The 11,712-nt window shown below is 44.5% G+C and overlaps 1 protein-coding gene across 2 annotated transcripts in view; it reads right to left on the bottom strand.

Moving 5' to 3' along the window:
• LOC119657782 (mucin-17) overlaps positions 1 to 357 on the bottom strand; it is a 115,267-nt gene extending 114,910 nt beyond the window's left edge. For both annotated transcript variants that reach the window (XM_038064856.1, XM_038064857.1), the window contains exon 1: positions 3 to 357. In XM_038064856.1, coding sequence (XP_037920784.1) covers positions 3 to 177 — 175 coding nt within the window. In that variant the 5' untranslated portion in view covers positions 178 to 357. The remainder of the gene's footprint in view (positions 1 to 2) is intronic.
• Positions 358 to 11,712: the final 11,355 nt, after the last annotated feature.

Genomic DNA, 11,712 nt, shown 5'->3' with positions numbered 1-11,712 from the left:
ACCTTTTGTATCGGAATTCAAATCCAGCACAGGCGGAGGTGATCGTTCGATAGGCGGAGCGGCCGGTAAAAGAAGAGGCGCCGAAGGGAAATCGTCGAATGTAAGACCAGTGACGGAGGCACTTAAAAGTGGATTGTTCACGATACGCGACGTGTCACCTTTTGATTTCTCTGACATGGTTTCCGCGCTCGAATCCAGTTTGCAAGTGAAATACGGACAGGACACTCAGTAGTCCCTTGCGGCACAAATTGGGAAAAAGAAGTGATCTGAGACGGACGAAACAGCAAATTTAGAAGCGATTTCAGGCAATGGGATTCTTCCTTTGACGTTGTGTACGGTCAATCCACCGACAGTCCGATAAGAATTATCAGGGCTGGGTAAAGTGCGAATTGTTAATTGTTGGAGGGAAATCTTATGCTGTCACTAGAGGGAAATTTTCGGGTATCAGTGTTTGGCGGGAAATATTTTAAATGTGTAACGGCTATAATTTATAACTTACGTAATTTAGTGCTAGAAAAATATTATACCACATTTTGGAGCAACAATGTGCACCTTATTTAAACTAAATTTGTTGTTATGCTCTTGATGTCGAATAAGGGAGGGGTATCTAGAGACGTTAGTTCTGACTATTGAATAATATTGGGAAAAAATAATTTCTAAAAAAAAGGTTAAACGTAACACAATATTGTTATAAAACAAAAACAAACAGCTTTCAAGTATATAATCTCAAAATCTATAATATTATTCTAGAATATTGCTTATTATATTAGTTCATATTGTAATTCTCAACGGCATTAAAAAAAAAATTGTTTTCTGCTATGGAGTACTTTTAGAAGGGGGTTAACTAACACTTTTTATATGTTACATTCTTTAGAAGTTGGGAGGTGAAGTGTATTTACACACAGAGTGCCGGGATCTCATCAAAAATCCATATCACTCGTTTTAACAATGGCTACAACGTAACACCCGGCTTCATATGTCCTTACTCTATAGCATGGCCTCTATCAAGGTGTCCACAAGTACCCGCTGGTTCTGAAATGGTGCGTTAGGCAGAAGCTATTCGTAGAATTCCTCGCTATTAAATCTGCTCGGGACACCTGCTTACTACAGGCACACAGTCCGAACACGTAGAGAAGAACGAGGTGAACCGCGTTCAAGCTATGGCTGCAGGATATAGTTCCTAGGCGTTGGTCATTAGACGTTGAATCGCAAATATTTCGACTGCAGCTTTGTCAGCAGTACTCCGAGTCTGCTCAAAGAAGCTCATTTTCGTGCCTATCATTATGATATTCCAATGGTGGTTTGGACTCGACGGTGATCTCACCAATTCGTATAGGAAGGACTTTGGGAATGTTCTTTTTGGTTAAGGTTACCATTTCGGTCTTTTCCCGAGCTGGGGTGGATTCACATTATCTTCTGGCTCGTCTTTCCACCGTTCTCAGTGTATGTTGGATTTGATCGACCGAACGTATGGCGGCAGTAACATGTCCAGCATAGAGCGAGTCAGACACAAAAGTATTCACTATATTTACCACCAGTAAACGTCACGTATCCACAAAGACACTGCACAGTAGACGTCAGAATTCTTGATTTGTAATTTCGCCAAAAAAGTAGTGTTGTAACAAGCTTGTTCTTATTTCAGCTGCTAATTAACCATTAGCTTGGATAAATAAGCGAATGATTTCAATGCCCTACAGAACGTACCGCAGTTACATTTGTCGATAAAAACCAAACTTATTTTTCCATGGGTTTATTTTCCATTAGTGTGCATTGATGAAATCATTAATATAAGAACGAAATATTGGGATGTGCAGAACAACGTATATGTGCAATGATTTTCTTCCACAAATTAGTAGGCTGTTCTCTCAGGGATGCTAAATATCGCCAATTTGTGGATTTGATAGATGTCGCTCCTACTATGAGACTGATCGAATGTGGATAATCCTATCTAATGACTGCTTTGGAGAACGTGCTATTCTCGTCATTCCCCGGCCCAAGTTGTATTCTCCTATCCTTATTCTTCCTGTTTGGCCAGTGCGGTTTGATGTTGTTGGTTGGTTCGTCTTCGGTGCTGATGTTGCCACCATATATTTTGTCTTGCCTTCATTGATGTGCAGCCCAAGATCTCGCGCTGCCTGCTCGATCTGGATGAAGGCAGTTTGTACGTCTCGAGTGGTTCTTTCCATGATGTCGATATCGTCAGCATAGGCATGTGGCTGGGTGGACTTAAAGAGGATCGTACCTCTTGCATTTACCTCAGCATCACGGATCACTTTCTCCAGGGCCAGGTTAAAGAGGACGCAGGATAGGGTATCCCCTTGTCGTAGACCGTTGTTGATGTCGAATAGTCTTGAGAGTGATCCTGCTGCTTTTATCCTGCTTTTTTTAGCCTCGCACATTGGTCAGGGTCAGCCTAGTCAGTCTTATTAGTTTCATCGGGATACCGAATTCTCTCATGGTCGTGTACAGTTTTACCCTGGCTATGCTATCATAGGCGGCTTTAAAGTCGATGAATAAATGGTGCGACTGTTGTCCATATTCCAACAGTTTTTCCATCGAGTGAAGCCTCTTTGGTATGGGCCAATGATATTCTGGGCCTATGGGGCTATCCGGCCTTGCAAGATAGTGGAGAATATCTCATAGATGGTACTCAGCAACGTGATACCTCTATAATTGCTGCACTGTATGATATCTCCCTTTTTATGTATGGGACAGATAATGCCTCGTTGCCAATCGTCAGGTATTGATTCGCTGTCCCACACCTTGAGCATAAGTTGATGAACCGCTTGGTATTATTGGGCCTCCATATTTAACAGTAATTCTATCGGCTCCTGGTGACTTATGATTTTTAAGCCTCATCGGCTGCACGGACTGTTTCTTCTATACTTAGTGCTGGCAATATTTGTCCGTCATCTTCAGTTGGTAGGACCTCCAACTCGTCATTGTTCTGGTTGTTGAGTAGTTCATCAAAGTACTCAACTCATCGCTCCAATGTGCCCATTCTGTCGGAAATCAGATTTCCGTCTTTGTATCGGCAGGATGAGTATCGAGGGCTATAAGGCTCCATCCTGCTGACTTTTTGGTAAAATTTCCGCGTCTGATGCGGTTACTCCCCGTACTTTTCGAGTTCACAGACTATTTGGCTCTCCCAGGCTTCTTTTTCCTTCTGTGAAGTTGTGATAGGTCCGCGTTCTTTGAAAATGTAACATTGCTCGGTATGCAGCATCCTTTTGTTCCATTGCTAGCTTACGTTCATCATCGGACCAGCCGTTCCAACTTTTCTTGCCAACAAACAAACATACTTTGTGCTCGTATTTATGATAACGTTCTTCAGATCATTTGCTAATGCTTCATATCAAGGATCTTTGTTGACTACGGTTATTGAGGCATCCATTTCCCATTATAGGTATTGCGGAGGGCTGTGTTGTGAATGGCTTGAGTATTCACTCTCACCTGATTGTCAGAGGGGATTGTAGGTGGTGTTGTAATCCAAGCTCGGATATTGGCCCCCTTATACGTTCTTACATTCATCAAAGTTGAGAGGTGGCGGCGTTCGATCAGCTCGTGGTCAATTGGGTTAAAAGTGGTCCCGTCTGGAGAGGCTCACTTTTGATTGTAGACCGATATCCGCGCAAACCAGGTACTTCCAACAACCATTTCGTATGACATTGCTAATTGAATAATTCGCAGTCCGTTATAATTTGTATTTTGATGTAAGCTATGGGAACCAACGTACCGCTTGAATACGGGCTCTTTCTGGTAAAATCTCTAAGTATGATTTTAATATCATACCTGGGACAGGCTTCGGCGGTTCGTTCTCCTGCCTCGTAGAATGTATCCTTCTCCGACTCTGCAGTCTCCTCTGTAGGGGCGCGAACGTTAATGAGGCTTATATTTCTAAATATGCCTCGCAAGCGCAGAGTGCATAGCCGATAACAGTAGGTTTCTTTTTTTTGACTGACTATAAAACCTTCTCCAAGCTAATGATTAACTGGATGGCCACTACAATATATGGTGTAGTGACTCTTCTCCGAGAAATCGGCCCCTTTCCAACGCATTTCTTTCAACGCTGTTATACCCTCCCTACATTGGGACAGGATACCGGCTAGCTGCTTGACAGCTCCATCTTTGTACAGGGAGCGGACGTTCCATGAGAAAATGAGTAAATCGTTATTTCGTTGTGTTGCCGGGTTCGTTGCTGTGTTATCTGTCCAGCCCGGGGCTCTTTTTGTGGCTTCGTAACAAGTTGTTTTCCGTGTAGGGTTGTCAGCCATACCCAACCCCCAACCTGGAGGATCAGTTGGCACAATTTGGGTTGGAAGAAAAGGATGATCGTTAAGAATCCAAAAAAGGGCAGCCGTTTTGAGTGTGAGTGTGGAGGGGTATCTCCGTGCTCCGTGTCCTCGCAAAGACAATAACTAAAATAATCTTGGAACACATGAAACAACATCTCGAAAGCTTGGCCGACAAAGAGCTGGTTTCCGCCGCAATGGCACTTGACGCAGAACAGTAGAGGGGGAGTGCGAGCGTCTCGGGAAGTCGTGGAGAGAGTTGAAGCGCGTTTCAGATAACCGCGAGTGATGGCACGTGGGTGTAGTTGACGTGATATGCCACATTGAGGGGTGAAGGACAACCATACGTATCAATTACTTGAGGCAGGCATGTGTGTGTATATGCATGTGCTAATGAAGTTTGGGGGCAGTGTTCAATAAAATGGACAAGTGTGTGTGTACGTATATATGCTTTCATGCACAGAGTAAATTAATTTAGATGCGTACATATATATGTACGCATCAGTATACGATAATAGGCAATGTTTGTTTGGTTTGGATGACCACAATATTTTTTGCCCTTAATATACATTGTGCGTATGTATATTTTAGAGTTTGGCAATATTTATGTATTGCTAAACTTAAAACTGGTCTAAAGACTAAAACTCACTGAGAAAGAGGACAACTGGTCGTCGAAATACCGGTATATGGGTAATAAACATTTTTATTCGGCATTCAAATTTAATCCCATTCTTTTCAGTTTTTTTCCCCACTAGAAAATCTTCTTTTTCTTCAGCCGTTGTCCCGTTCACAAGCGGGGTCGGCTCGTCGTGATCGGCTTCGCCATTTGGCTCTATTGAATGCTTGATCTGGGTGCAATCTCGAGGCTTTCAAATTCCCATCCAGCGTATCAAGCCACCGTTGCTTAGGTCTGCCTTTTGGTCGGTTACCATCGACTTCGATGTTCAGACCAATCTTGGCAAGTGAATTCTCGTTTGCACGAATTGCGTGACCAAGGACACCAGTTGTGGAACGCCACTTCATCCAGGTTCATAACGCAGTTCTCCATTGGCTGATAGCGTTGACCCGAGGTATTTAAATCGCTCAGTTCTGGGCAGATCGCTGCCGCTGACAGTGACTGTGCCTGTTTCATAGGGATCGGTCGTCAAAAATTCAGTTTTGTTTAAATTCAATCTGAGATCGTGTTGCATGAGGCGATCATTCCATTTTTGAACAAGTTGCTCAAGATCATTTTTGCTATCAGATGCTAGGAAAACATCATCTGCATAAAGCAGTGTGTAGGGCGCTGGACGTTGGATATCCCTTGTGACGGTGTCCATAACAAGGACAAAGAGGAGTGGTGAGAGGGCACTTCCTTGATGAACACCAACAGAGACACGAAGCGGTTTTGATACACCCGCCATACTTCGAACTTTACTTTTCGGGTCGTGGTAGAGCAATTGAACCCAGCGCACGAGTTCTTCTGGCACGAAGTGTTGTCGTAAAGCATACCAGATGAGTTCGTGTGGTACACGGTCAAACGTTTTCTCTAGATCCAGAAAGGCAATGTAAAGAGGGCGATGCTTCTCACGGTGTTTCTCCATGAATAACCGCGCAGTGTGTATTGCGTCAGTAGTTTCGCAGTTCTTGACAAATCCGGCTTGATTCACAGTTATTTCAATGATTTCGCGAATACGGTTGTCAAGAATGCGTTCAAAAATCTTCATGGTATGGGAAAGTAACCAGATCGGACGGTAATTTGAACATTCTGCTGGGCTACCTTTCTTTTTCCATATTGGAACAGTGGTACTTTCTTGCCAGTCAGATGGTGTTCTTCCTTCCTGAATAACCCGTTTAAAGAATTCACTGAGCCACAGTGTTGGGTCCCAGCTCTTCGCTTTCTAGAGCTCAGATGCGATGTCGTCAGGTCCTGTTGCTTTCCCCGATTTCATTTGTTTTATTGCCTCCTCGACTTCAGTTGCGCTGACTGGTGGAACTTCTCCAAATGTCGGCAATGATTGTGGAAGTGGAGAATGAGCAAATTCTTCAGTTGAAATCTGCTCGACGCATTCTCGCCATCTATCCATTGCGGCTCGACGGTTGGTAAGCAAAGTACCGTTCTTGCCGTTAACACAACAGAAGTGTTCGATATCCTATGTGCGTTCATCACGGCTTTTAGCAAGTCGATACAGATCTCCCCCCCCCCCCCCGAGTGTCCAGTTTATCGTAAAGATTTTTGAAGTGGTTCGCTCGATTGACAGCGACCGCTTTCTTTGCTTCCCGGTTGGCATTCTTATAAATTTGCCAATTAGCAGGCGTTTTATCGTCGAGAAATTTATGGTAGAGGCGTTTCTTTTCACTTCCAAAGCCAAGTATCTCGGTTAAGGTACCGCTTACCCGGCTTGGTTGCTCCGAGCGTTGCAGAGGCCGCTTTGTGGATCGTGTCTTTCATTTGGTTCCATGATTCTTCCACATTCGTAATGGTTGGTAATCGTATGAGTCAGACCGTTTCTTCTTTCTTCTCACCAAATCGCCACCATTTAATCTGCGGCGGGGCAGTGCGTTCCTCACGCCGTTTTATCGGTGGCTTAATCCGCAGGACGGCAATCAACGGCCGATGTTGAGGTGCGATGGTCCCGTAGGGAACGACTTTGCAATCAACGACAGTGGTAAAATGTTGGCATCTTATGAGAATATAGTCGATTTGCGTTTTATTGTTCCCACTATAAAATGTGGGAAGATGAGACAATCGTTTGATGAACCATGTATTCATAAGTACAAGGTCATGGGTGTCCGCAAAATCGATTATACGCTCGCCACCTTCATTGCGCGCTCCGAACCCCTTTCCCCCATGGCACCTGTTACCGTCTGCCTTTTCACCCACATGACCATTAAGATCGCCGGCAATGATTATGTAATCGTCAGCAGGCACGTGACAAGTCTTTCCATCGAGAAGTTGCCAGAAGGCATCTTTCTCGGCATCAGGTCGACCTGTCTGTGGTGCATACGCGGTGAAGAAGTGAATAGTGCGATCAGCTGATATAATGGTGAGCTTCATCAGCCGATCATCAAATCGTTCGACTTCTTTAATGGCATCCCGGAAACCCTCTGAGATGGCAATGCCAACACCATATTGAGTGTGTTTTGTTTTGTTCCATGCGTCAAGAACCTTGCCCATTTCTCGACAGGACCGGGGCCCGTCCTGCCGCGTCGACTGAGGTGGACGCCCTAGTATTTCTCCGAGGCCTGTGACTTAATCCGATCATCATGTTTGTAACGACATTCTATGCATTTTCTTGGTCGACCTGTCGCGGGGCCTGTCACCAAGAGAGATCAGGTAGGATTTAACATAGTAGAATAACTCCAACTATACTCTATTTATCTCTTTCCCTGATCTCAGCATTTTATTTTTGTTTTACTGAGGATAGTACAGAGTACGTTGCCTCAAACCCTCCTCCTTTACCTGGGCTTGGGACCAGCATACTATGTTAATAGCATGGCGGAGTTTTTCCCCACTAGAAAATAAGCCGGACAAAATGATATACGTAACAGAAAAACTAATATATGGAATATTTTGCATTCTTAGTATTGGAAAAACGCGCATAGAGAGTTGCTCACATAAGATGGACACAAAACCTTTATACCTGAAGCGCCGAGCTTCGGTATTCCAAATTGTATTTATTTAAACTGCGAAAATCCATAATTTTTTTCTTTTACATTTCGTCCTTTGAGGCTTTGAAGCTAGCGCAAATTTCTAGACTTTAGGTGCTTTTTAAGGTACTTTCATTCATAAAATCATTCTAGGGTCAATCAACAAAGCCATTCTTGACCAGTGAATGATACCAGTAATGTAGGAGTATGTGCATTCCCTGAACGCTTAAAATTAAAAGCGGAACAACAATGACGATTCTAAACGACTCTAGCCAATATAATTGCTTAAGAAACCACAGCCATATTTTTTTCACATGAATATTCAGTAAAAATTTGTTGTTTTTACCAAAAAGGCAGCAATTGTTTGTTTAATCGCTTGACGCCATTCTTAATTAATCATCTGCAATTACAATAGGTGAAAAATTCACCGCGGCAATAAAGTTATTGTACCATAAACATGCTGGAACCACCCGTTCTTTACCCAGAAAAGATGTATGCGGTGTAATTAATCATTCCGGAAGTCGAGTGTCTTTCACGTTCGGGGGTTTTTTATTTTCGAAGCTGACTCTTTTCTTTGCAGACCAACTTTCTTTACAGTGGAATGGGGGATCATCATTGGAGTTTAATGTTTTGTCTTCATCTACTCGCACGTAACTATCGCATACCACATGCTTCTTTAGGAGCATCTGAGTGCGAGTTGATGTTTCTTCTTGTAGTGCGGAATGGGTAATGTTGAGGGAACCCCAAAGATGCGCAGCTAAGTGCTTTGTTCACAGGCATGAGTCTGCCGTGAAGTTCAGAAAAACAAGAACGATCTTCCAAGCAACCATAATTATTTTCATCTAAAATTGTTGACTCCAAATGGGAGTATTCTCAAAATCAATTCTCGAAGCAATTCTGTGAGGTCATAGAAACTAGTATTTGTAAACGTTACGGTCGCTGCATTGCCTTCATTATTTAATATAATATTACATATATATAGTGCAGTCATTAAAGCTTCCAACCTCCGAATTCTTTCAGTTAAGACCGATTGACATGAAATTTGAGGTGAGGATAGACGGTGGCATAAGAGAAAAATATAGTGCTGATATGCATCTCCCTGGGGAAGAAATTCTTTTTTCGAAATAGCCACATTAGTCGACTAAATGGTCGATTCTAAGCAAAAATTGTTTAGTAAAAATTTTTTGCTACGCCGTCAGAGACCCGTCTGTCCAAAGAAAAGGAGGCTACAAACCAAAAGCTAGTAACGGAAAAGACGACGAAACGAAGAAGTACCGGATCGTCGGCTCTGCTGCCAATGGGAAGAATTATTTTATTTATTTATTTTTAATTTGGACATTATATTAGTAAGAGATTAAATTTTTGTTTGCTATTTGTAGTCTAGCCTAAAATTTATAGACAAGGGGTAGCTTCCTCCAAACTACAATTTTTAGTTTTAAATGTAAATATGTAAGTCGCTCCCGATCAATTATATTAGTCATATTCCAAATAACCTCTGAGATTTTTTTTTGAAAAATTTAAGCAAAAAGTAAAAGATTTATGCGAAAAATGTTTCCTTGTTGAGGAGTCCTCAGTCCACACCTACTTAAGGATGGACCGGATCACTTGGGAAGGAACTTACTTTCTCAAGTTTATCAAAAAAGTTGACTGACAATTTCGTCTGCGTCTGATTAGTTGCCTCTGCCCTGGACGAAACCGTCAGTCAACTTTTTTGAGTACGTTTTGCAAAGCGGTTAATGGGCTACTGGGTGAGAAGGCTCTCGTTTCTGGTCTGGAACCTATGTCCCCTCTAGAAATTTGAGATCCTGACCGCCTTACAGAAAATATTGAAGTGCAGGAGGCCACAAAGGATGAATGGCCAGAAGTAACCAATCTCCCCCCTCGGACACCACCTTGTCGTGGTGGGGGAGCCTGTAGTAGTTTACTACTACACTAAGGGTGTCGAAAAATATGAATATGGAAACGATGGATATAAACTCTCCAAGTGGTAAGAAGTCACAGACTTCGAATCTACCCGCGACCATGAGCAATCATGTCGCGGCCGAGGCGCGGATTTTGGAGGCCTCACCACATTCATATTTGCCTATAGAGCAATCTGTAGAAGGCATGCTTTCCGAAATCCGACTACGGCCGGCCCGTCCGCGGTACTACAGCCCAAATCTACCCGCAAGCGGAAGAGGAAGGCCCGCCAGAAGGGAACTTCGGCCACTAAGGAGGGGGGACTACAGGCTGAATCCTGCCTGTCAGAACCTTTTCCGCCATCCTTACTGGGAAGAGCGGAAGAACGGGAAGCTGGTGACGTGGACGCTACTGGTTCAACGCCAGTATGTGGAAATGGATCCAAGCGGTCCGGACACCGTGAACCTGGAAAGGCCCTAAGCCGACGGCAGAAGAGAGCACTGCGAAGGAAGATGAAGCACCTTGGGAATGAGGGCATGGACGTGGCTGTACCACTAGGCGCGGTAACGCCCAGAGAAATCGGACGCAAGGAAGCGGAATCTCCGGCGGAAGGTGGGGATAAACTGGAAACCCCGGTAAGATCCACACTGGACGCACCAGACTCTTCAGTCAGCGGTAATGCGCGCAAGAAGCGTAAGACCAACACATCTGCTGTGGCCGACGCTTTATTGTGCTCCGCACCAAGGCTTACTGCCACGCGTCTCGCGGGGATTAGGACCGGTGTGCCGGGAGGTAATCAAATCAGCAAGAGAGATATCAATGAAGCTGGTCCCTCCCACAGGAATACGAGCACGAAGGCGGGAAGGAAGAGGACGTATGCGCAAGCTGCGGCCTCTGTTCTGACTGCTGCCGTGGGAGTTTCCTCCAAGGATGGCAAAATGTCAGAGGGACAATTTACCATCCTCCAGGAATGCCTGTGGAAGAAAATGATGGAGCCTGGAATGAAGCCACGATTTAACGATCAAGGTTTTCGTGATGGGCTTCTCCATTTGGAGTGCGCTGACGAGGCTGCCTTAAAGTGGCTCCAGCAGGTAATCCCAACTTTGAGTTCCGGCGGTCGGCCCAAGTTCACTATTGTGAACACTGAGCTACGCAGGACAGAACATGTCGGATGTTGGCTACCGGGCCCTTGAAGGAAGGCAGAGGACATCGTCCGCTTGCTGGGTGAACAGAACCCGGGCATGGACTTTGGGCACTGGAGGGTAAAGTTCATGAACGCCAGGAAGGACCAATCTACAAACGTGGAGGGCTTCAACTTGGTATTCGAACTGGACCAACAGAGTCTGAATGTGCTCAGGTGAAGTCACCATATGGTGCTCCACTTTTTCCTATATAGACTGAAATTCAGTCATATCAGGAAACTGTAGGGCAGCATCTCCATTTTGAGAGCGAAGAACAATGATGGTCTTCGACTCACACTATATAGAGCAAATTGCAGCATCTTCGGTGCGCTCTCCCACAATGGAGACGTGCGCGGAGGATAGTGCATACAGGGGCGGAACCCCCGTATGGGGGCTCGCACTGAGGAAGGGACTACAGAGTGAATCCTATCTGCTAGTAACTTCTCCTACACCTTCCAAGGAACAGGCGGAAGGAAGGGAAGCCAGAGACGTGAATGAAACTGACTTGATGCCAGTTCGAGTGATCGAATCTATGCAACCCGGACACCGCAAACCAAGTAAGGTGCTAAGTAGAAAACAGACGAATGCTCTGCGGGATGAGATGAGATCTTTCGTGGATGAGAACAAGGGAATTGCGGTACTTCCAAGTACGGCTTTTCTCAGAGAAATCAATCACGAGGGGATCGAGTCTCTGGCGGTACGGTGTCGGG

The sequence above is a fragment of the Hermetia illucens genome, chromosome 5, assembly GCF_905115235.1.
Source record: "Hermetia illucens chromosome 5, iHerIll2.2.curated.20191125, whole genome shotgun sequence".
NCBI classification, from domain to species: Eukaryota; Metazoa; Arthropoda; class Insecta; order Diptera; family Stratiomyidae; genus Hermetia; species Hermetia illucens.
Note: the sequence above shows the minus strand (reverse complement) of the source record. Positions and strands in the feature narration are given on the sequence as shown.